Genomic DNA, 23,002 nt, shown 5'->3' on the forward strand with positions numbered 1-23,002 from the left:
AAGTACTTTAATCTTTTTAAAAAGGGGAATGATACTAGCATGTTTGAGCTTCTGTGGAACGTTACTGAATGGTAATGGTTCAATGAACTTGGTAATGCGAGTGATCTATACGGAAATGCCCAGGTTTGTAACCTTTTGGTCCATTTCCTATAAGACTACACAGTTAACTGATCACCTGTTCCTTATTGTTTGATAGTGACTGATGTTGATTGATTGGTGACACTTACAAGCAGAATGATACGAATTGCTCAGTGTCCCTTGGCATTTTGTAAACATTGTTAAACAAGCTGGTTTGTGTAACGTGTACAGTGTCTTGTTAGCCTAAATCTACTATTTCAGTTGGTACCAGTTGCACCTTCAGCACAAGGGTCAGCAAGAGGGTCAAGAATTGAATAACGGTAACTAGGGGAGTGGTAGTCCTTTGGATCTAACACAAATACTTGTTGGATAGGAAGTCTACAATTGCACAGCCTAATTTGTGGAACTGGCCCATTTGGCATAATATGATTCGATAAGGACCTCAGACATATGTGTTTTTGTATTTATTAGGAAAGTAAATAGCTATACCCCTAATAGTATGTTTATGTTACCCCACACAGATCACATCCTAACCTGGGCCTGGTAGTGTAACAAGACACTCTGAATTAATCTACCTAATCAGGTGGCCTGACTTTGATGCTCTGAGGCAAGCATGACAGTCACGTTTTCATGATTCAAATACAGTGTGTTCTGTCTTTTGATGATAAAAGGATCAGCAGTTTATGGACCATCTCTTCTTATTTGACATACCTGTCTTAGCTTTATCATGCACTACATATTCTCTGCTCATTTCTATTCATCTGTTATATGCTTCACATGCACTGCACTATGATCCCTTCATCCTCACACTTGCTGCTTGTGTTAGTGCCTAGGAAAATCTGGTCTAAATTCCAGCCCTAAAGTGACAAAACATAAATATTGTGTATGTGTGTAATATACAGAGCATGAACCAGCTTCAAAGGAAGGGAGTGCTGTACAAGAGATGAATGTATAATATAGTTAAGCAGAAAGGGGTAAGTTGTATATGAAAGAAATTACAAGGCCTTGGAGTGTCGGTTTGGTAAAAAAAACACTACTTGCAGGCCCAGGAGGGTGAAGGAAATATAGGTGCATGGCATAGAGGGGCATGAAACAGTTGGTGGTGAGCGTCACAGGCTTGATAGAGGTGGTGGTCTTTAAATGTGATGAAGTGGTACTTCAAAAGATGAGTGTTCAAATCCTTTTGGAGGTGGTTTAGGGATGTACTCTGATGGATTTTAATTTGGATGTCATTCCATTATTTTTGTGTGTAGCATGACAAGGCATGGTTTCTTGTGTTTTCCTCATTTAACGTGATGCTACTGCTTCATCTTGAGGATGTTCCACTAGAGGCCATTATCATGGTCACAAGGAATCGTTTTATTTTTTTATTTATTTAGATCCTCCTTCGCCTTCAGGTAAAATGGATCGCAACCCAAGAGGTGTCAATTTACCATCTGAGGTAAATGTTTTGGTTTGAGGTTTGAAGAAAAACAACTTAAACTAATTCTACTCGACCAATACAGCCTAATCGTTGGGCCTAAGGGTCACAAGGCATGATGGATGTTGCTAATAATGGCTCTGCAGATAGCTGGGGTCTTGAAAGTGATTTTTGATAACCACTTGAGTGCTCTGAGTGTCAGAGTGATTGTATCACATTTGTGAAATCCTTCAGTGGGACAGGCTGATACATGCAGAACATCTTCAGCTGTGCCAGGTGGGTCTCTGGGTGGTGAGGGTGCTACTAAATAGCCAAGAAGTAAATGAGGATTTTGAGTGCTTTTCAAAAAGTGTTTTGAGGGCTTCCTCCTATATCTGGGTCATTCTAGTGTGAATTGTTTTGGAAGACCCTTTGCTGCGAATATTTAGGAAGCATTTGTATCTCTTTTACCACATGCATTGATCAATATAAATTGTGTTTTCAATTTTTAGCATCAAGAAAAGCCACCGTATTTTACAAATCCTTATGGTGGGAATGAAGACCATACGACCCAACTTGCAAGGTATTGTTTAGTTACTTTTTTAATTCAGTATTTTGGTATGTTAGAATAAACATGAGTTGGTTCTCTTCAACAAAGAAAACAGCGAGTGAGAGGATGGGATTCATGCTCCATGTTATACTGACCATGCCTACCGGTAGCATCACCTTCATCTGTATAGCTCACAGGTAAAATTACCAGGTGATAATTTTTTGAGTAGTGGTAAATTACACACATTAAAATATATTTTCTGAAATGTTCTAGAGACAAACACCCACTTGGTGTGGTCTCTGCTTTAATTACATATCGGAAGGCTTCAATGCCTTGGGAATCCCATCATTGGGTTTCTCCAGAAAGAAGTGAAGGACTTTGTTAAATTATGAGAGGTAATAGATTACCTATTTTCTCAAATCCTCTTTAGGAATGTACTCCCATGCTTGTGTTGCAGCTAGCAAATGTAGTAGGGCATATTTCACTAGCACTTTATGTCTCTTCAACATGTTTCTCCAAATTCAGTGAATCATGTAATTTAACATCCTCTTTAATGAAAATAAACTATTTTCCTTGTTTAAGTACAGATTTAGTGACGAGAAACTAATGGCATGTGGGCTTTCTTAACTTTAATTCAAGCTCACTGCACAAGCTTTTGAGAGTCTTAGGGCCTGATTAGGAGTTTGGCGGACGGGAAGACCTCCCAGCCGGACTCATTATGACTTTCACGCTGGGCTGAAAGGTGGAAACAAAGGTTTCCCCCCATCGGCCCAGTGGGAAAGTGGCAGCAGTATTGTCACTGGCGCGTAATCGAGTATGCGCAATGCTGCATCCGCAGGGTGAACCACCACTCTTTCAATGTTCACTCTCTGCACAGCAGACAGTGTGCATTACAAGGGTGCTGAACAAGAGGACCCCTGCCATGCCATGCCATGCCAAGAGCATGGGCAGTGCAGGGGGCCCACCTGTGGTCCCCTGCACCTGTTCTCCACCAGCCTTTTCATGGCAGTGATACTGCCATGAAAAGGCTGGTGGAGAATCAGGTCGTAATCAGCAGGGCTGCGCTGCATGCTGCACCGCCCTGGCTGATTCCGACCTCCGCCACCATAATCGATCCCAGCGGATACAGCGGTACCCTGGCGGTCTGACTGCCAGGGTCATAATGTGGCACTCAGACCACATCAACAGCGGCGGTCCTGACCACCACCGTGAGACTGGTGGTCTCAAGAATGCTAGCCTCATAATCAGGCCCTGTGTTTAGAAAATAATCTCTGCGTATTTGCATGTTTCTGACCTGTCCTGAATTTATAAAGCTAAAAAGTTTATATTGTATTTGTATAATGTTTACTACCACTGATGAGGTGAATTAGGATAAGTAGAGCTTCTACATGTGTTTTAAAATTGGAGGTAATGTTCCTTGTGAAATTCTGAAATGATTCTATGGTGTTTGTAGATTTTCATGTAAGGTATGAACCTTTAACACCACAGAACCTTTCATGCGGTGGAATTTCCTGTTGCATACAACACGTTGCCTCCTTGCTTGCATTCAGGAAAAGGAGAGAAGAAGCGGTGAGGTAGAAAAGGCAGCTGCTTGGGAGCAGTATCATCAGAGCAAGAGGAGTGCAGCAAGGCAACCCTCTTTGTACAAGCTTGAACAAACACTCACAAAGCAATAGGTCTCACCTTTCAATGCCATTACCAAACCTTTTGGCTTTAACGATGTTATTTGCTGATGCTGTTCCACATAAACAAAACCAAAAAATATTGCTTGTTTGCTGACAAGGTACAGCAATGCCAGTAAAAAAAAGCTGCAGCAACAAATAACATGTATGCATGCATCACCACATATGCATATAGGCGCTATGTCATTGTGGCCAATTTCTTTTTTTTTTACTTTTAATTTATTGTTCCAAGATTGCAGGGTCCAATCATAGAGCTGTAAATGTAACAATAACATACAGGAAAGAACATCAGAGTGAAAGTAGGGGCAAATGGCACAAAAGGTCATCAGAGAGAAAAGAATATCCTGTTAGTAAGCAATAGCTGCATGTTACTCTGAAGTCTGCAACAGCATGAGTGAGGGAACAACGGAGTAAGAGTAGGTGGGAGGAGAGGCCAACTCCAAGATGGATGAAATGGGGAAAAGGGGGAGAAGGGATAGGGGAACAATGGAAGAGTTTGGTGGAAGAAGAAGGCTAAGAAATGAAAAAAAACAGACTAGGGAAAATAAAAGAGTAAGCTATGAGGGAGCAGCACACAGAAGGTAGAGAAACAGGGAATTTTCAACATATTTTTTCTTATTTGGGCAGAAAGTTGCATATTCTTACATTCCTATCTGTTTTCCCTTTGTACATTTATTTTCAAGCAGCACAAGAAAGATCTGTTTCCTGCAACCTATGCCTCTGATCTCAACACTATGGTTTTGTGCTTCCTTCTTCTTGTGTTACACCTTCAGCAAATTCTTATACCAACCTTCCTAAATCTAACTAATACGTGCCTGCTTTTGGACTTCTTTTTAACTGTAGTTTAATGGTGTCTGACTAGGGCCTACTTAGGAATTCGGAGGATGGCAAGACCCACCCGCTGAACTTCCGACGGGGAGGTTGCTGCCACACTGGCTACCTGCCTGCAGGACCCATTAAGACTTTACGGCTACGCTGCGGTTTCTGCCAGTCAGCCTAATGTGAAAGTGGAAGTTGTGGCAGCATTGTTTCTGTCTCGTAATCGAGCCGGCAGGAATGCTGTCGCCTGCAGGGTGGACCAGTACCCTCGCAATGTTCACTGTCTGCAAAGCGAACACAGTGAACATTACGAGGGTGCTGGTCAGGGGGACCCCTGCACTGCCCATACCAAGTGCATGGGCAGTACAGAGACCCCCGTGCCCCCCTGCACCTGTTCTCCACAAGCCTTTTTGTGGTGGTGCTACCACCATGAAAAGGCTGGTCAAGAACCAGGTCATAATCAGAAGGGTGGTGCTGCATGCAGGGCTACCCTGCCGACCTTCACCCACCATCAACCCGTCGGGATCACCTATTCAGGCAGAGACGGCAGAACCCTAGTGGTCTAACCGCCAGGGTATTAATGTGGTTGTTAGACCGCCGCAGTAGCCGTGGTCCTGACTGCCACTGCAAGGCTGGCAGTCTCACAACCGCCAGCCTCGTAATGAGGCCCTAAATGTTGTGTGTCTTTCTCTCTTTATTCCATTCTCAAGAAAATTTTACTATTGTAGTTATAAGTGGTGCAATGTTTATCACACCTGCTAATTACTTCGTACAGTAACATTTTCAACATCAGTTAAAAACCAGCCAGTAAAGCTTGCCTGAATTTTAGAGAGAAAAATTGGCAGATAAATTCTAGGCTGTGTGTAGTTTGGTGTGGTAAGCACTAACATCTACATGTTATGCCATATTGTTAGTGAAAAACTAATGATAGAAGGAAATATTGCACTTGATAAATTTTGAACCAGAGGTACCATATTTTATCGGGTGCAATATATTCTCTTTATAAGATTTGTAATCAGGCCCATGGTTGGCAGTGGTTCTCAAGGGTGATTCAATTTCCACAAAGCTTTAACACCGTAGTTGGCATCTCAGAAGTAACAATGCTAAAAACCTGCAGTTACAAGGTTACTGCATGTGTACTCCTCATCTTCACAAGCATGTTTACCTACAGATTTTAGTTGATGTAAAATTGCCTATAATTATTGTAAAGTTACAAGGCATAACTGGGAATGTTGCAATGCAGTGGAGTGGGCAGAATTACATCAACATTTTTACGGGACATTTTTAACTATCAGCATGTTCACATTCGTAATGCGCCTTCTCGAGGATAGTCCAACAGAATCAGGTGTTTGAGGTTCGCCTTGCACTTTTTAAATGCTTAACTTCCAGGGCATTTGTTAAAAGATTCCATTTTATTAAAAACCTTCTGCCTGGCTGCCTTGAGACTGCTTCTTTATGCTTTAGAAGAAGTTTTATTGCCTTTTCAACTTCTAGCACTGCATCTTTTTATGTTAGCGAGGTTAAGTTATGCTATGTTGGTTAAACCACGGCACACCCAAACACACCACACATGGCCAGAGGCCGTACATCATGCTCGGTTGGGTGAAAGGCTTGGCCGCACCCGGCAGGCATCCAACCCCTATGGGTAATAAACTGTCATTTTAAATAAGGCAGACACCTACTAGATTTGTCAAAGGGTCAAAACACTAAAATATAAAAAGTGGGGGTCCTATTGAATTTATCTGGGGGTTGCAGATCAAAATATACAGTGCAGACCTATTGGCTTTGTCAAAAAGTAACCACTAACTATAATCAGATGTCTATTTTATGAATTGACACATTGCAATGTATAATAATAATGATTGTCATAACATTTTGTGAATAAAGCATTTTTAACCCCTTCGCTGCCAGGCCTTTTCCCCCTCAGGTGACAGGCCTTTTTTTGGCTATTTGGGGCAGGGCACACTTAGGCCCTCATAACTTTTGGTCCACATAAGCTATCCATGACAAATTTTTGTCCTTTTTTTCCAACATCCTAGGGATTCTAGAGGTACCCAGACTTTGTGGTTTCCCCTCAAGTAGACCAAGAAATTAGCCAAAATACAGTGAAAATGTTGTTTTTTTCAAACAAATTGGAAAAAAGGGCTGCAGAAGAAGGCTTGTGGTTTTTTCTCTGAAAATGACATCAACAAAGGGTTTGCTGTGCTAAAATCACCAGCTTCCCAGCTTTCAGGAACAGGCAGACTTGAATCAGAAACCCCAATTTTCAACACAATTTTGGCATTTTACTTGGACATACCCCATTTTTACGATTTGTTGTGCTTTCAGCCTCCTTCCAGTCAGTGACAGAAATGGGTGTGAAACCGATGCTGGATCCCAGAAACCTAAGCATTTCTGAAAAGTAGACAAAATTCTGAATTCAGCAATGGGTAATTTGTGTAGATCCTACAAGGGTTTTCTACAGAAAATAACAACTGAAATAAAAAAAATAATTGAAATTGAGGTGAAAAAACAGCCATTTTTCTCTACATTTCACTCTGTAACTTTTTCCTGCAATGTCACATTTTTTAAACCAATATACCGTTATGTCTGCTGGACTCTTCTGGTTGCGTGGATATATAGGGCTTGTAGGTTCATCAAGAACCCTAGGTACCCAGAGCCAATAAATGAGCTGCACCTTGCAGCGGGTTTTTATTCTATACCGGGTATACAACAATTCATTTGCTGAAATATAAAGAGAGAAAAATAGGGCCCATATTTATACTTTTTGACGCAAACCAGCGCTGGTGCTGGTTTGCGTCAACAAATTTACCGCCGGCTAACGCCATTCCTAGGCACCAGGCGGGCGCCTTATTTAAGGACTGACGTTAGCCGCGCAGGAGAAAATGTGGGTTGTGCGTCAAAAAATGGTGCAAGTCCGGTTTGAGTCAAAATTCATGGCTCAAACTGGACTTGCGCCATTGCTTGACGCACAGCCCCCATTGAAATCACTCTTGTTTTAGGAAAGACAGGAGTCATGCCCCCTTGCCGAATGGCCATGCCCAGGGGACTTCTGTCCCCTGGGCATGGTCATTGGGCACAGTGGCATGTAGGGGAGCCCAAATTAGGTCCCCCTATGCCACTTTAAAAAAATAAAAAAATGATACTTATCCCAGCTTACCTGTACCTACCTGGGATGGGTCCCCCCATCCATGGGTGTCCTCCAGGGGTGGGCGAGGGTGGCAGGGGGTGTCCCTGGGGGCAGGGAAGGGCACCTCTGGACTGCTTCCATGGTCAGAGACCATGGAAGTTAGCCCACAGGTCCCTTAACGCCTGCCCTCACCCAGGTGTTAAAAAATGGCGCACATCAGACTGTGCTGCGTTTTTTAAGGCCCGCCCCCTCCTGTGTGTCAAAATGGCGCTGGTGTATAAACAAGGCACACAGGCCTTAAAGTCATTTTGTGGACGGGAACGCCTACCTTGCATGTCATTAACGCAAGGCAGTTTCCCGCATCCAAAAAATGACACACACTGAGGATTTTTGACGTCCGCTGGGTTGGGCGTCATATTGTAAATATGGGGCAAGGTTTGCGCTGAATGTGCATCAAAATGTTTGACGCACATTCGGCGCAAACAGAGTATAAATATGCCCCTAGGTATCAAGAAAACCTTTGTATTTCCAAAATGGGCAGAAGATAAGGTGTTGAGGAGCAGTGGTCATTTGCACATCTCTGAATTCTGGGGTGCCCATACTAGCCTGTGAATTATAGGGCATTTCTCAAATAGATGTCTTTTTTATACCCTGTCTTATATTTGGAAGGAAAAAATGTAGAGAAAGACGAGGGGCAGTAACACTTGTTTTGCTATTCTATATTCCCCAAGTCTCACGATAAAAATGGCACCTCACTTGTGTGGGTAGGCGTAGCGCCTGCGACAGGAAATGCCCCAAAACACAACATGGACACATCACATTTTCCCAAAGAAAACAGAGGTGTTTTTTGCAAAGTGCCTACCTCTGGATTTTGGCCTCTAGCTCAGCCGGTTCCTAGGGAAACCTACCAAACCTGTGCATTTTTGAAAACTAGAGACCTAGGGGAATCCAAGATGGGGTGACTTATGGGGCGCTCACCAGGTTCTGTTACCCAGAATCCTTTGCAAACCTCAAAATTTCCCTAAAAATCCACTTTTTCCTCACTTTTCGGTGACAGAAAGTTCTGGAATCTGAGAGGAGCAGCAAATTTCCTTCCACCCAGCGTTTCCCCAAGTCTCTCGATAAAAATGATACCTCACTTGTGTGGGTAGGCCTAGTACCCACAGCAGGAAATGCCCCAAAACTCAACATGGACACATCACATTTTTCCAAAGAAAACAGAGGTGTTTTTTGCAAAGTGCCTACCTGTGGATTTTGGCCTCTAGCTCAGCCGGCATCTAGGGAAACCTACCAAACCTGTTCATTTCTGAAAACTAGAGACCTAGGGGAATCCAAGATGGCGTGACATGTGGGTCTCTCACCAGGTTCTGTTACCTAGAATCCTTTGCAAATCTCAAAATTTGGCTAAAAAAACACTTTTTCCTCACATTTCGGTGACAGAAAGTTCTGGAATCTGAGAGGACCCACAAATTTCCTTCCCCCCACTGTTCTCCCAAGTCTCCCGATAAAAATGGTACCTCACTTGTGTGGGTAGGCCTTGTGCTTGCAACAGGACATTCCCCAAAACACTATCTGGACACATCAAAATTATCAAATACAAAACTACCTGTTTTTGCGGGGGGCACCTGTGTTTTTGGTCCTGGGCTCAGCAGCCATCTTGGGAAACCTACCAAACCCAGACATTTCTGAAAACTAGACACCAAATGGAGTCAATGGAGGTGTGACTTGTGTGGATCCCCCAATGTTTTCTTACCCAGAATCCTCAGCAAACCTCAAATTTAGCTAAATAATCAAATTTTTCCCACATTTCTGTGTGGGATCACCGCACTGGGACAAATTTCCTACCACCCAACATTCCCCTCAGTCTCCTGGTAAAAAAGATACTTCACTTGTGTAGGTGGGCCAAGTGCTTGTGACAGGGAAGAGCCAAAAACATGTTAAAATAGAGGGGGAACCAAAGTGGGCCCAAACGGGCAGTTTGAAAAAAAATATTTTTAGGCTGACAAGTGCAGCAGAATTTTTATCGGTATAGATGAGACAATGCTGGGTGGTAGGAATTTTGTGGATTCCTGCAGGTTCCGGAAGGTTCCATCACAAAACTGTGGGAAAAATGTGTGCTTTCCAGCAAAGTTGCAGGTTTGCAGGGCATTGTGGGTAAGGAAATGGTGCGGGGTGTATGTGAAGCACACCACCCTGCAATCAACTAAATGTTTAGTTTTCAGATGTGTCTAGGTCTTGTGAATTTTTCTACATGGCAGCATCCCAAAGTAAAAAAAAGTGCAGCCCTCACCATTCCAAGTGGGACGATTTTTAGAGTTACCAAGCTCTCATGGCCCAAATGTAAAACAAAAACCAAAAATAATCAAATGTCTTCTTACTTGCCATGGGATAAGATGTTTTAGTGTGCGGGGGAGAGCTGAAAGATTGTTAGCCCCTTCAGTTAGCCACCACCCCACTATTTTCTTTTATTTTTTTTATTCCCTCGCATCTAGTAGACTTTCTGTCCCTCCGGGGTGTGGATCAGGGGTAATTGCCCACTGGTGGGCAGAACAACTTTGACCCCATTTATTTGGGGTGAGGGTATGGCCATACCCCCAACCTCTTATTTAAAAAAATAAATCTTCCCTGGTCTCTGATGAGCTTTCTGCCCTCCTTGGGGGCAGATGGGCCTTCCAAAAATAGGCCAATCTGCCCCCAAGGGGGGCAGTTATGACCAACAGTAATGTACCCCCATGGGGAGCGACCCTTGCCCATGGGGCTGCCCTCCCAAACAAAACACACACATACGCACACACCAATCCATGGTGTGTAGAGGTTTGATTGGCCTAACAAAAATAGGCCGATCTGCCCTTAGGGGGGGGGCAGAAATGGCCTAAATACAATTTGCCCCCCAGGGGAGCAACCCTTGTCTAAGGGTTGCTCCCCATACATAAAAACATAAAGTAAATACAAAAATATATATATCCCTGGTGTCTAAAGGTTTCTGCCCCCTCCGGGGGCAGATCCGCCTAATTATATTGGGCTGATCTGCCTCTGGGGGGAGCAGAGGCTTAAAAATATTTTGCCCCCCCGGGGAGTGGCCCTTGCCAAAGGGGCTGCTCCCCTTATGCGTTAGTATATAAAAAAAAAAAAATCCCTGGTGCCCTGTCGGCCTAATTATATTAGGCTGATCTGCCCCCAGGGGGGGCAGATATGGCCTAAAAATAATTTGGCCCCCTGGGAGCGACCCTTGCGTAAGGGGTCGCTCCGCACACATAAAAAAATAAAAATAAACAAAAAAATGTATCCCTGGTGTCTAGTGGTTTTCTGTCCCCCGGGGGCAGATCGGCCTTATATAATTAGGCCCCCAGGGGGGCAGAAATGGCCTAAAAATAATTTGGCCCCCTGGGAGTGACCCTTGACTAAGGGGTCACTCCCCTTATTGAAATATCCCCCCCAAAAAATTTCCCTGGTGTCTAGTGGGCATTTCTGCTGCTCCATCGCATTGCGATCGGGCAGCAGAAATGCTGTGAGAGACAAAAAAGGAAAAGGAAAGGTCTTTCCTTTCCTTTCTTGTCTCTCCTGCCCCACCTCCCGGTTGGGAGAGAAATGCAAAAGCATTTCTCTTCTGGGATCGATCCGAGGTGACCTCTGGTGAGGTCAGGGCGCAATTTGCACGCTGATGTCATCAGACGTCACCGGGGGGGGCGGGAGGGCTGGGGGTAAAAGGGGAAGCGATTCCCCTTTCATCCCTGACGGAGGGGTGTGGGTGGGAGGCCCCCGGGTGGAGTGCTATCGTTTCCCCCGTGGGTCCAGTGCAGGACGCACACTCAGCCCTGGGGAATGGGGTCTCTGGGGCCTATATAAGGCTCAAGGAGGGGGCCATACACCCCCTCGCCACAAAAATATAAAAATGACTACCCCAGGCCCTGGTCTACTCCAGGGGGGTTCAAAATAAAAAAAAAGGTCTGGAGGTTGTTATTTTCCCTCTACACCATGGATCTGTGGATCCTCCATGAATCCTCAGCGCTGAGAAAAAAGGTTAACATGTTAGCCTAACTTTTTCTAAAGGACAGTGGACTGAGTCCCCAAGTTCTAAAAGGGCTGCACATCTTTGTTGATGTGGTGGCAGCTAATCAGATCAGATCTTATCCTAAAATCTGTTTGCTCCTCAGATCTTCCGACGTGTCAAATAAACAACGTTTATAAACCATAATTTCTCCAAAATTAATTAACAGATTTGCACCACATCACGAAAAACACTCTTTCTGCACCAAGATTTTGCTTTCTGCCAATTTTGGTGTAATTCTGTGTGGCAGTTTTGGCTGCAGCTGTGTCTAATTTTCCTATGGAAAATTGCATTGGGAAAATGTCTTTGGAGACCCCCTTTTTCTTGTCCTCCACTTAATGGATCACCCCGAAACCTTCCAGGAACTAGCTGAGGTGGATTTACTTTTTCGTTTAGAAAGTTTTGGGAAAATTTGTCAAACTGTGCCAAAGTTATTAGCAGGCCAAAGATTGCTTTCCCTATGGAAATTCGGTCCTAAATATAACTATTCATTGGGATCCACCACTGGATTATAAATAAATATATATACACACACACACACACACACACCTATATATATATATATATATATATATATATATATATATATATATATATATATATTGTTAGAAATGGGGTCTTTGGTTGACAGTCAGGTTACCCCCTGTTCAAGCAAGGACCCTCACTCTAGTCAGGGTAAAAGAGAATCACCCTCAGCTAAACCCTGCTTACCCCTTTGGTAGCTAGGCTTAACTTCAGAGTGCTAGGTGTAAAGTATTTGTACCAACACACACACAGTAACTTAATAGAAACGCTACAAAATGCTCTCCAGCAATTACATCACTCAGCCCCTTACATGAATTAACCAAAGTACCCTTCATCCAACCATCCAGTGACCCTGCTTTGAAAACGCACCCTACATCACCCTCCTGAGACTGGTGAGACAGTACCTGACTGTCCCTGACACTCAACCCACACTCTTCTGGGATGTCTTCACACTCCTTAACCAGGACATCTACCTGGGGGGAACCCCTCTCCTTGTCACTCTCACCTAGAGTCAGTAGAGTGTCCCTCTCGCCAGTAGGAATATAACTCCCCATGCCAGTTCCCCAATCCACCTCAGGAACCCTGTGCATGACTGGAGCTACCTCATACCCCTGACCTCCTGGCGTGTGTTAACTCCCTCCTTCAAGTAGGGCACCACATCTCTGGGCATGTGCACTTCTTCAGCAACACTGGATATAAAACTGTTGCTGCCACCATTTCAGCTGGACTCAGCCCTCCTGACTTCCAGCTCTTCCAGTTTTAGCTCATAAGTCAGAATCATAGTTTCTAGCTCTAAGTCCCTTTTCCACTCGTCGAACTCCCTTTGCATCCTCAACTTTTCTGCCTCCAACTGGCGAGCCCTTTCAGCCTGTCTGTCCTGCACATCTTTAGGAGTCAGACCCTTAGAGGACCTACTGCTACCACTCCTGGAGACCCTCCCCCAGGTGTAACAGGTACCTCTACTACACCACGGTTTAGACTCTGCACTTTCCCAACCATATCTTCTGTGTGCCCCCCAGCTTCCTTGGCTGTCACCCAGGCCCTAAATGCCTCTTGCAGCTCCCCCTTCAGTTTCCCTAATTCAAACCCAGCTCCAGCTGTTGCATCTCCAGATTGAGAAATGATGGCAACAAGTGCAAAGTTCCAACGGCAGAAAACAAGTTCCCAATGAAGTAAAAAGAATCAGTCAAGGAATCTGTAAAATCATGGAAGTAGAACAAAAAGGAGTCCCAAAGAGAAAAATCAAAGATCACCAAACATGTAGTATGTGGTCATGTAGTGGTCTGAGATCAAAACAGTAGTGTACACTTAATCACTGTATGTCAAGTACAAATACAAGTCCAAATCCCAACCGCTGATCACCAATGTTAGAAATGGGGTCTTTGGCTGACAGTCAGGTTACCCCCTGTTCAAGCAAGGACCCTCACTCTTGTCAGGGTAAAAGAGAATCACCCTCAGCTAACCCCTGCTTACCCCCTTGGTAGCTTGGCAGAGCAGTAGGCTTAACTTCAGAATGCTAGGTGTAAAGGATTGGTACAAACACACAAAGTAACTTAATAAAAACACTACAAAATTACACAACACCAGTTTAGGACATATTTATCTAAACAAAACAAGACCAAAACAACAGAAATCCGACATACTCAAGTCAAGTTATGAATTTTTAAAGATTAAACTCAAAAATAGCGCTTAGAAACACAAAATGCTTCAATGAGGTGTTAACACGGCGTCGTGACAAAGTCGTTCCCAACAAGCCGACACCAGCGGCACCGGACACGGAGTCGCGTAGACCCCCAAGTACAGTACCTTTGGTGAAGAGTGAAAACAAGTCGTTGTGCGAAGTCGGGGATCGCGGCATCTGTGCGAAACGTTGAATCCGCGCACTTCAAGTGGCGTCGGTCACGACGTGGTGCGGCAACTTCCATGGAGCCGCAGACTTCAGCGGGGCTGCAGCTGCGTCGGGCCTGCGAAGGTCGTCGCGTTCCAGCGAAGATCACGGAGCCGGTTGCAGGCAGCATCACCGGATTCAGCAGCTGCTGTCGATTTCCTTGGATTTCCACCAGCTTTCCTTTCAAGGGCTCCGGGACTGGAAAGGGCACCACTTGTCAGAGCAGGGGTCTCTCCAGAGACTCCAGGTGCTGGCAGAGAGAAGTCTTTGCTGTCCCTGAGACTTCAAACAACAGGAGGCAAGCTCTAAATCAAGCCCTTGGAGATTTCTTCACAAGATGGAAGGCACACAAAGTCCAGTCTTTGCCCTCTTACTCTGGCAGAAGCAGCAACTGCAGGATAGCTCCACAAAGCACAGTCACAGGCAGGGCAGCACTTCTCCTCAGCTCTTCAGCTCTTCTCCAGGCAGAGGTTCCTCTTGATGTCCAGAAGTGATCTTTCTAAAGTCTGTGGTTTTGGGTGCCCTTCTTATACCCAATTTCTCCTTTGAAGTAGCCTACTTCAAAGTAAAGTCTCTTTTGAATGAGAAATCCTGCCTTGCCCAGGCCAGGCCCCAGACACTCACCAGGGGGTCGGAGACTGCATTGTGTGAGGACAGGCACAGCCCATTCAGGTGTAAGTGACCACTCCTCCCCTCCCTCCTAGCACAGATGGCTCATCAGGAAATGCAGACTACACCCCAGCTCCCTTTGTGTCACTGTCTATTGTGAGGTGCAACCAGCCCAACAGTCAAACTGACCCAGACAGGGAATCCACAAACAGACAGAGTCACAGAAATGGTATAAGCAAGAAAAATAACATTTTAAACTAAAAAAACTACTGAAATCCAAGAGTAATAGTTATTTCCTACCAAGTACAGTGTGGTAGTTAACCTTGTCAGTTCAGTTACCATTATAATGTTATCAATAATGTCATGGGAAACTGTCATAAGTGTTGTAATATGTGAGGACATACGCAGTGCACAGTGAGGTTGCAAGTTATAGTTACTTGAAAAACTATAACTGTTTGATGTCAATAGTTTTTTATTATAGAACATTAAATTTTAACTCACATGTTCACCTAACTATAACATCACTTTAACTTTTGTTTTTATCAGTGAATTTATGAGGTTTTTTAATGTAAAGTAAGATATATTTACTATACCTAACTATAAAGTCTGGGTTTTTTAATGGCAAAGTAATATTTTATTACTATACATAATGCTAAACCTCCATCGTGCACTGGCCCTGAACTCAACCGCCCACGACCAACCAACCACCCAGTCGCAAACAGCCTTTGTCTGTGCGCAGTGTGGAATTTTTTTAACTTTCAGGACACGAGGACAGGGCCCTGTGTCCTAAAATGGCTGCTGCGACATTTCTCTTCATTTTGTGGCCAGCCAATCAGAGCGTGATCTCCTGCCGGAGTTTGCAGGAGCTGTTAGCTCCTGCGGGCAGCTGATAGGGAAAAAAAGCCCCCATATTGCTCTATTATTTGAAATTGCTTGATTGCAGAACTATTGTGAGTCTCCCATGAACCCAACCATCCAGATATACCATGTTTTAGATCCATAATTTCTCAAAAATGACTAATCTGATTTACACCAAATAACAGAACCACACTTTCTGGACTGGGATCTGGCTTCCTTTGAAATTTCGTCTAATTTCTTTCAGTCGTTTTCACAGTATCGCTGTTCAATTTTCCTCTGGAAAATTGCATGAGAATTTGAATTTTTGGACCCCTAATTTTTCTCAGCTGCTGTTTGACCGATCACCCCCAAACGTTCCAGGAAGAAGCTGAGGTGGATGAACTTTTTTTAGAACGTTTTTTGAAGATTTGTCAAATGGCACCAAAGTTATTAGGAAACCAAAAACACACTTCCTATGTCCTGCATTAACCGGGTCCAAACTATAACTACACAGTGGCAATGTGTAATATGTAATATATAAATCTATATACACACACACACATGCACATGTATGTCTGTGTATGTGTGTGTATATATATATATTTTAAAAAATATATTAGATAGATAGATAGATAGATAGATAGATAGATAGATAGATAGATAGATAGATCATCTTACTAAATGTGTGCCTGTGGTTTCAAAGCTCATATTTCACAGAAACGAGGTCTAACTGTGAATTATTTTTCTATTTTACATAGCTGAATTCATTTACAGAACATTTCGCTTCACCCAAAAAATCGCAGTGTTTTGTCTTTCTGTCAGTGCTAGTCAAAAAAAGCTTTCACAAAGAGAGTGCTGCTCTTATACTATTAATCAGGACATCTGAAAATCTCACTCTTGCAGGCCCATGTGTGTGAAAATAAACACTGTAAATGTAGAACCCCGTCAGCAAAAAGTGACAGTTCCCCACATTACATTTTCTTATCTATCTTCTTGAACCTAGTCTACAGTGCTGATGTGATGCTCTGGGTTCAGGTGACATTTGTAAATCTCTTGTCCTTTGGCCTTGTGGACTGGAAATATAAATATAGGGCCATATTACCCAGTTACCCTTTATGTATGCTCTCTTCCTCCATATATATGTATATTCCATACACCAGTCCACATTCTGGTGCCATTCTTCAACTGATGGCTGAGTATTATTACTCAACCACCGTGCAATGTCCTGCTTACTGCAATTAAGCTTATATTTATGAATAGATTTGGATAACACAGGTTCTTGGTCACCCTGCATTTCCAGTGACTTGTTAAGTGTTTCCTAGTGCAGCACCATTCTTACTCCCTATTGTATTATCTTTATAGTTTTGTCCCTTGAAACGTTGAATTCAGTGTCTTATATTTAGGAGCAGTAATTCTTTGTCATTGATCAGTGAAGTAATCTTTGACTAGATTGTTGATGGTAGGGTAACATGTTTCTTCCTGCTTTTACTCTTCTCTTGCCTCCCCTCTAAGTATTAGTTTCACTCTTTGGTTTGTTTGTTTCAATCAGTTTTTCTCTTTTTCCAACTTTTTTCTTCCATGTCAGTTTTTTTTATTTCAGCATTTTTATATGTCTGTGTACTTCAGTTCACTGGCGACCCCATGTATGCCACATACATACATGAGTGTAGCTTAGGCAGTGAGATTCAGGGATGTGAATCTAAAAAATTCCCAACTAAAAATCTGTGGATCACAGGGTGAATGGATGAGAGGACCAAGGTGCAGGATGGACTGCTGCAAGGAGGGTGAGAAGGTTCAGTAGTGATTTGCATTAGGTGGGCCTCTGGAGCTAGTTTAGAGTTTGTTGGGCAGGTACTATGTTGCAAAGGTGACAGAGTACTTGTCAGCAAAACTCAAGGTCCACATGCCCAATTTCACTTTGGATGGACCACAGGTTGTACGCCGAAGGAGTAAATTTACTCCAATGTTGTTAAATTTCCTCCAAAGATGTATATGCTGCTGGAAGTAAGCCATCCAAATGTCTGCCCCATTTAGAGTGGAAGGTCAGATGGCTTTTTTTTTTTTTTTAATAAAACTTTTTGTTAATTTGTATTAATATGATGTCGAACAGCACAAACAAAACCCAACAGGTCACTGGTACAATTGACACAATTATGATAACACATCAGGCAGGTCCAAGGTAAAACAGGTTGATGCATAGATTTGAGCCTCTGCCCCACACACTGAGCTACACATCCCTCCCCTATGATAAAACTAGACTCCTTCCACCGTCCCAGCTGCCCCACACCTTTGTATATTTGGCTGGTCGTCCCTGCGCTTTGAAGACCAGCTTCTCCTGCTGCACACACCAGTCCACCCCACAACACCACTTGGTGATCGCAGGGGCAGTCTTGGTCTTCCAGTTAGCTGCAATGTCTCTATTGGCCACCAGGCAGGCAACTCCCACAAAAGTCCGGAGTGCTCTGTTGGGACCCACCCCATCAAGTACCCCCAGAAGAACTGGTAACGGAGCAAGTTCAACCTCCATTCGTGTCACTTTCGAGATCTCTCTGAGCACTGCTCCCCAATAATTGGCTATCTGCGGACAAGACCACACCATATGAAAGAAGTCTGCACGGGGGCTTGAACAACGGGGACAATCCGCCTGAGGCCATAGACCTGCGTTATATAACCTGTCAGGTGTGAGGTATGCCGCATGTAGAAAGTAAGTCTAGACCACTCAGAGCCAGGAAGTCATGGTCAGGGATCGCGGGGCGATCAACGCCTCTCTCCACTCGCCTTCACCAATCGGGCCCATCCATTGCTCCCAGCGCTCCCTGAGCTACTTGCTCCCCAAGGTACCGGAAACTATTACGGCGAAGAGGAATATCGTGCTGCCAATCATAGCAGTCCCTGGTCAGACTCAGTGGGACCAGGAGAGATTTACCGGGTTTGCTACAAGTCCTGACGCCTCCGCAAACAGGGCTAAAAGCTGCAACACCCGAGGCCCGCTGCTAGTTGGATTCACCAAGAACACGAGCACATCATCCACATACAATGCTATGCGGTCCTCCTGCCCTGTGGGCCAAGCCCATCCCTCAATCAAAGGATCCTCCCTTATCAGCTTCGCCAGCAACTCCATCAGCAACGCAAACGAGAGCGGGGAGAGAGGGCAGTCCTGACGAGTCCTCCTCCAGATGGAAAACGGATCTGATACCACCCCGTTCACCTGCACTCGGGCCGTGGGTTTAGATTAGAGGAGTTTCACCAACACCCGAAACCGCAGGCCAAACCAGGCCCTCTCCAGCAACTTACGGAGGTAAGACCAATCCACCGTATCAAACGCCTTCTCGAAATCCACAAGAAGGAGTGCCAGTGGAGGGGCTAATAGAAACCTGTCAGCCAAGGCTACGTGCAGTCGTCTGATACAATGCCGAGTACTTCCAGTCGGCATGAGCCCACACTGGTCCGAATGTATTAGTGAGGACAACACCTTTCTCAGCCTGGCGGCCAGAATAGTGGAGAAAATCTTAACCTCCGTGTTAAGGAGTGAAATGGGGCAGTACTCCGCGCAGCTCCGCGAGGGGGGCTTTGTCTTGGGAATAACTACAATAGTTGCCTGGTCGAGCCTTGAAGGGAATCTTCTGACCCTCTCTGCCTCCTCAAACATGGTTAACAAATGAGGGGCAAGCACATCCTGGAACCTGCTATAGAGCTCAGCTGGAAACCTGCCTGGGCCTTAAGTCTCACCCGCTGCAAGCTCCGATATGGCTGTTCCGACTTCCTCCACCCCAATAGGCTCATCCAACTCCAGCCTGTCTGTCACCGAAATCTTCGGGAAGGACACCTCACATAAAAGGGGGTTGGTCCTCTCCGCCATGGGCCGGGGGTGCTCCTTATTCAATTCCGCATAATATGCGGCAAAGCTCTGCGCAATCTCACTGGGCGAGTGCAGAACCACTCCACGATCGTCAAGGACTTCCGGGACTAATCGTCCCGACATCAGGCCAGTTGCTAGCCAATGTAGGAGCTTGCCATTTTTATCTCCCCACCCATAAATCCGGGCCACAGAAGCCCGCCACCTGTGTTTCGCCGTCTCTAGAGTAATGTGATGATCTCTTGCCGAGTAGATATTTCTAAGTTTGCTTTCCAGGGTGAAGGCAGGTTGACAGACATAAAGTATTTCACCACCCTGCCTGCCTTTACTCCCTCTTAATCAGGCATTCTGTCTAGAGAAGCAAAGTGAGTGAAAAATCATCGGTTTCAAAGCTACCCCAAGCGATTGCCAGTGGTTACGCTGTTTGCAAGCATTTGTCCCATCAATTTTTGGGTATTTAATTTCACAGTAGGATGCCTGAAAACTAGAGACTGGCACAGCTTTCCACGCCTACTACTCTCAATATCTGTTCATTTGAAAAAGTAGTACATTTGTATCTATTTAAGGAGTATTTCTGTGGGTTCAGATTTGCTACTTTATTTTATCATTCACTAATGTCTACTTAAGTTCCTGATCGAAAAAAGAAGTCAAAACGTCTTAGTGAAATCAGGATGACGACAAAAACACAATAGGGAGATAGCAAACCTAACTCAGAGCCCCTAGGCCCTACTAAAAAGTGAGGAGGCATTTATTTGGTGGATCGGCACATCCCAACCACCCCCTGAAGCTACCAGCATTTGTGCCACCAGTTTGATGACTGGTAATTCCTTTGAACTGCAGTATATTCATGTTTACTGGTCCTCACAGTCAGAATTTCTAGATACGCAAAATATGAAGGCTGGTTTTGAACACAAATCTAATTTGTGACAAAGCTCGTAGCCAGCAGTATATATATATATATATATATATATATATATATATATTTATATGTGTGTGTGCATTCTGGAAATGCTGAGCTAGTCCGCTGGTGTTAAAACCGATGGAAATAAAGAGATTGAGAAAGAACCTACTGTTAGAATGCTACTATGATGGGAATTTATCAGTGAATTTAAACAAAATCAGTATTAAAGATCAAAGCCAGTTAATGTATCATGACTAGTACTGAAGAATATCATGTTTATTTGTTACTAAATTGGTTTATACCATGGTTTTGATATATATTGAATTAAATGTGTACAGTTTTTTCAGCTTTTGACAATATTCTTTTCATGCATGTTGCAGAGGTCCTCCTGGCTATGGCTTTCTGATTAATCCTGATCCCTCTGAGGTGAGTCAGCCTTACTTATACATAAGCAAATAAATATGATACAATTTCTCTTTAAAAGTTTGGTTATTCTAATATTATTGATGGACGTTCATGATCTTGTACCTTCCCATCAATAAAGTGTCATAGTACTCAGAAAGTAAGAGAATGCATGTCTATTTTGAAATATGTGGGAATCTCTGTCTGTCTCTCTCTTTACTCACCCTTCTCATGAACCATAATGCCCCTTTTATCTTCACTTTGAGTTTGCACCACCACTGCTTTGTCCTTTTTAAATAAAAAACTATGCTATGCCCCTTGGTTGGCATTTCCACCGAGGGTGGCTAGGGTGAATTTTCAAATGCTGATTACATGCATACCAGCCCTATTGGCTTTGCCATCACTGGGAGAAAAGTAACAGAAAAGGCATGTATAGAACAATCTCCAACAAGTAGCTTGGGAGCTACTAATAGCTAACCAGAACCCTCAAGGTTGTTGTCAGAGGTGAATACAAACCTAGTACCTATAGTCTGCTCATCTTAAGACCCTTAGGGTGACAGCCAGCTAAACCAATAGTAGGAGCTCATAACACTCGAACACACCCTGTCGTTCTACGGCATCTGCTACATGAAACATGACAATCTTCACTACTCTCAATCTAGCTAAGTTACAAGAAGATTGGCCATGTTATTGGCTCTGCTCTATCAGTCGCACCACATCTGTGAACAATGATCCATGAAGGAAGAGTGTCTGAAGTATCCTGAACAGTAACCAGTGTTGACCCACTGAAGTGTGGGACTACAGGAGCCAGAGTAAAAATAAGTTTTTTAGGTGCACAATCAACCCAAGAGCTGAGCAGAGTATGGTATGGATCAAGAACTGAAAAATGTATCATGTATATTGATCTCTGTGTGCACATTTATGTGTGTGTCTGTGTGCATGAAATGTTGTATCCCCGCCCCTAATAAACAGTGTCATTCCCTGGAAGCTAAGACTGGTGCCATGGACTACCAAAATTATATACTGCCATTCATCAAAAGGTATTGATCTCCGGTACGATTGTGCCTATTCATGGCATCATAGTTTCAAGGGCATTATGAAGGTCAACCCTGACTATTTTGGCCATTCTTGGTCAAGTTGTGGCACACTGGCAGCGGTCTTGGCATATTGAGAGAATGAATGGCCTACAATTACCCACCCATGATATAATAATGACATCCTTTTGTATAATAATGGCCTTGACTGATATATGGTGGGCTACCTGATTGTTATGGAGCACAACTTTGCCACTATAGTGACCCTGGGATAATGGTGAGCATTATCGGCCTATTAAAGGCATCCTTATTGTTACTGTGTGCATCCGTGTCCTATATTTGTAATAACTAGGCATTTGATGCAGAATCTGTCCATGGGAGGCATGTGTACATATGAGTATGTGATGAAAATGTGAAGTTAATGTAGAAGGACTTTGCATTTCCTAAAAATGAACATTGATATTTTGAAGGCAAAAATTATGTTTTTGCAAATCACATTATTTTTCTGGGAAATTGAGTTTCTCTGCCCAAAATTAAAAGTGGTATCTCATAGAAAATAATGTGTATTTTCAGAATCTGATATGTTGATGAAGACAAAAGGTTGCAACTTCAAAGCAGATTTAAAGTTGATAACTGAAATGCTTTGATGATCACTACTGATAATCATGCTTAGGTTCATTTTAATGTAATGGTAATATAGGTGGTCAATATTTTACAGTGATAACATTTGTTAGTAGCTGAGGAGAAATTTCCTTGGGCAGAAATAGCTTTCACTACTAAAAAAGGTTTTAGATCCCTGGTATACAATGCTTATGAGAGATAAAAACCTGGATATGACAAAATAGATGATGGGTAAATGTACTTTCTTACTTAAATAGTCCCTCATGAATTCAAGTGAAAGCCCCTGATGGAAGGCAGAAGGATACAGACAACAGCCAATAGGTTGTGTGAGAGTAATACTGCTCATGTTAGAGTCAAAGCAATAAGTATAATTTATATTATATTTATAATACGTATATTTGAAAGAATTTGTAACAATAGATATATGAACAGCTTTGTTGCCAAGCCAAACCTAAGAAATTTAAGGTTATTTTATTTTATTTCAAGAAAAATTGTGATCATGGAACATTTGGTCTTGTATTAGTATCTTAAACCACACCACTGTGGTAACCACTGTGGTTAAAGATCTAGCATTTCTTCCTGGCCAGGAACTTCACTTTTCCCTACAGAAAAACACATTCACA

At 43.5% G+C, this 23,002-nt stretch overlaps 1 protein-coding gene across 1 annotated transcript in view; it reads left to right on the forward strand.

The window, feature by feature from the left end:
* LOC138259541 (coiled-coil domain-containing protein 170-like) overlaps positions 1 to 23,002 on the forward strand; it is a 439,156-nt gene that overhangs the window by 28,770 nt on the left and 387,384 nt on the right. Inside the window, exons 2-3 of the mRNA XM_069207352.1 lie at positions 1,990 to 2,060; positions 20,703 to 20,748. Of these exons, the coding sequence (XP_069063453.1) occupies positions 1,990 to 2,060; positions 20,703 to 20,748 (117 nt within the window). The remainder of the gene's footprint in view (positions 1 to 1,989; positions 2,061 to 20,702; positions 20,749 to 23,002) is intronic.

This window comes from Pleurodeles waltl, chromosome 9 (assembly GCF_031143425.1).
Source record: "Pleurodeles waltl isolate 20211129_DDA chromosome 9, aPleWal1.hap1.20221129, whole genome shotgun sequence".
Taxonomy (NCBI): Eukaryota; Metazoa; Chordata; class Amphibia; order Caudata; family Salamandridae; genus Pleurodeles; species Pleurodeles waltl.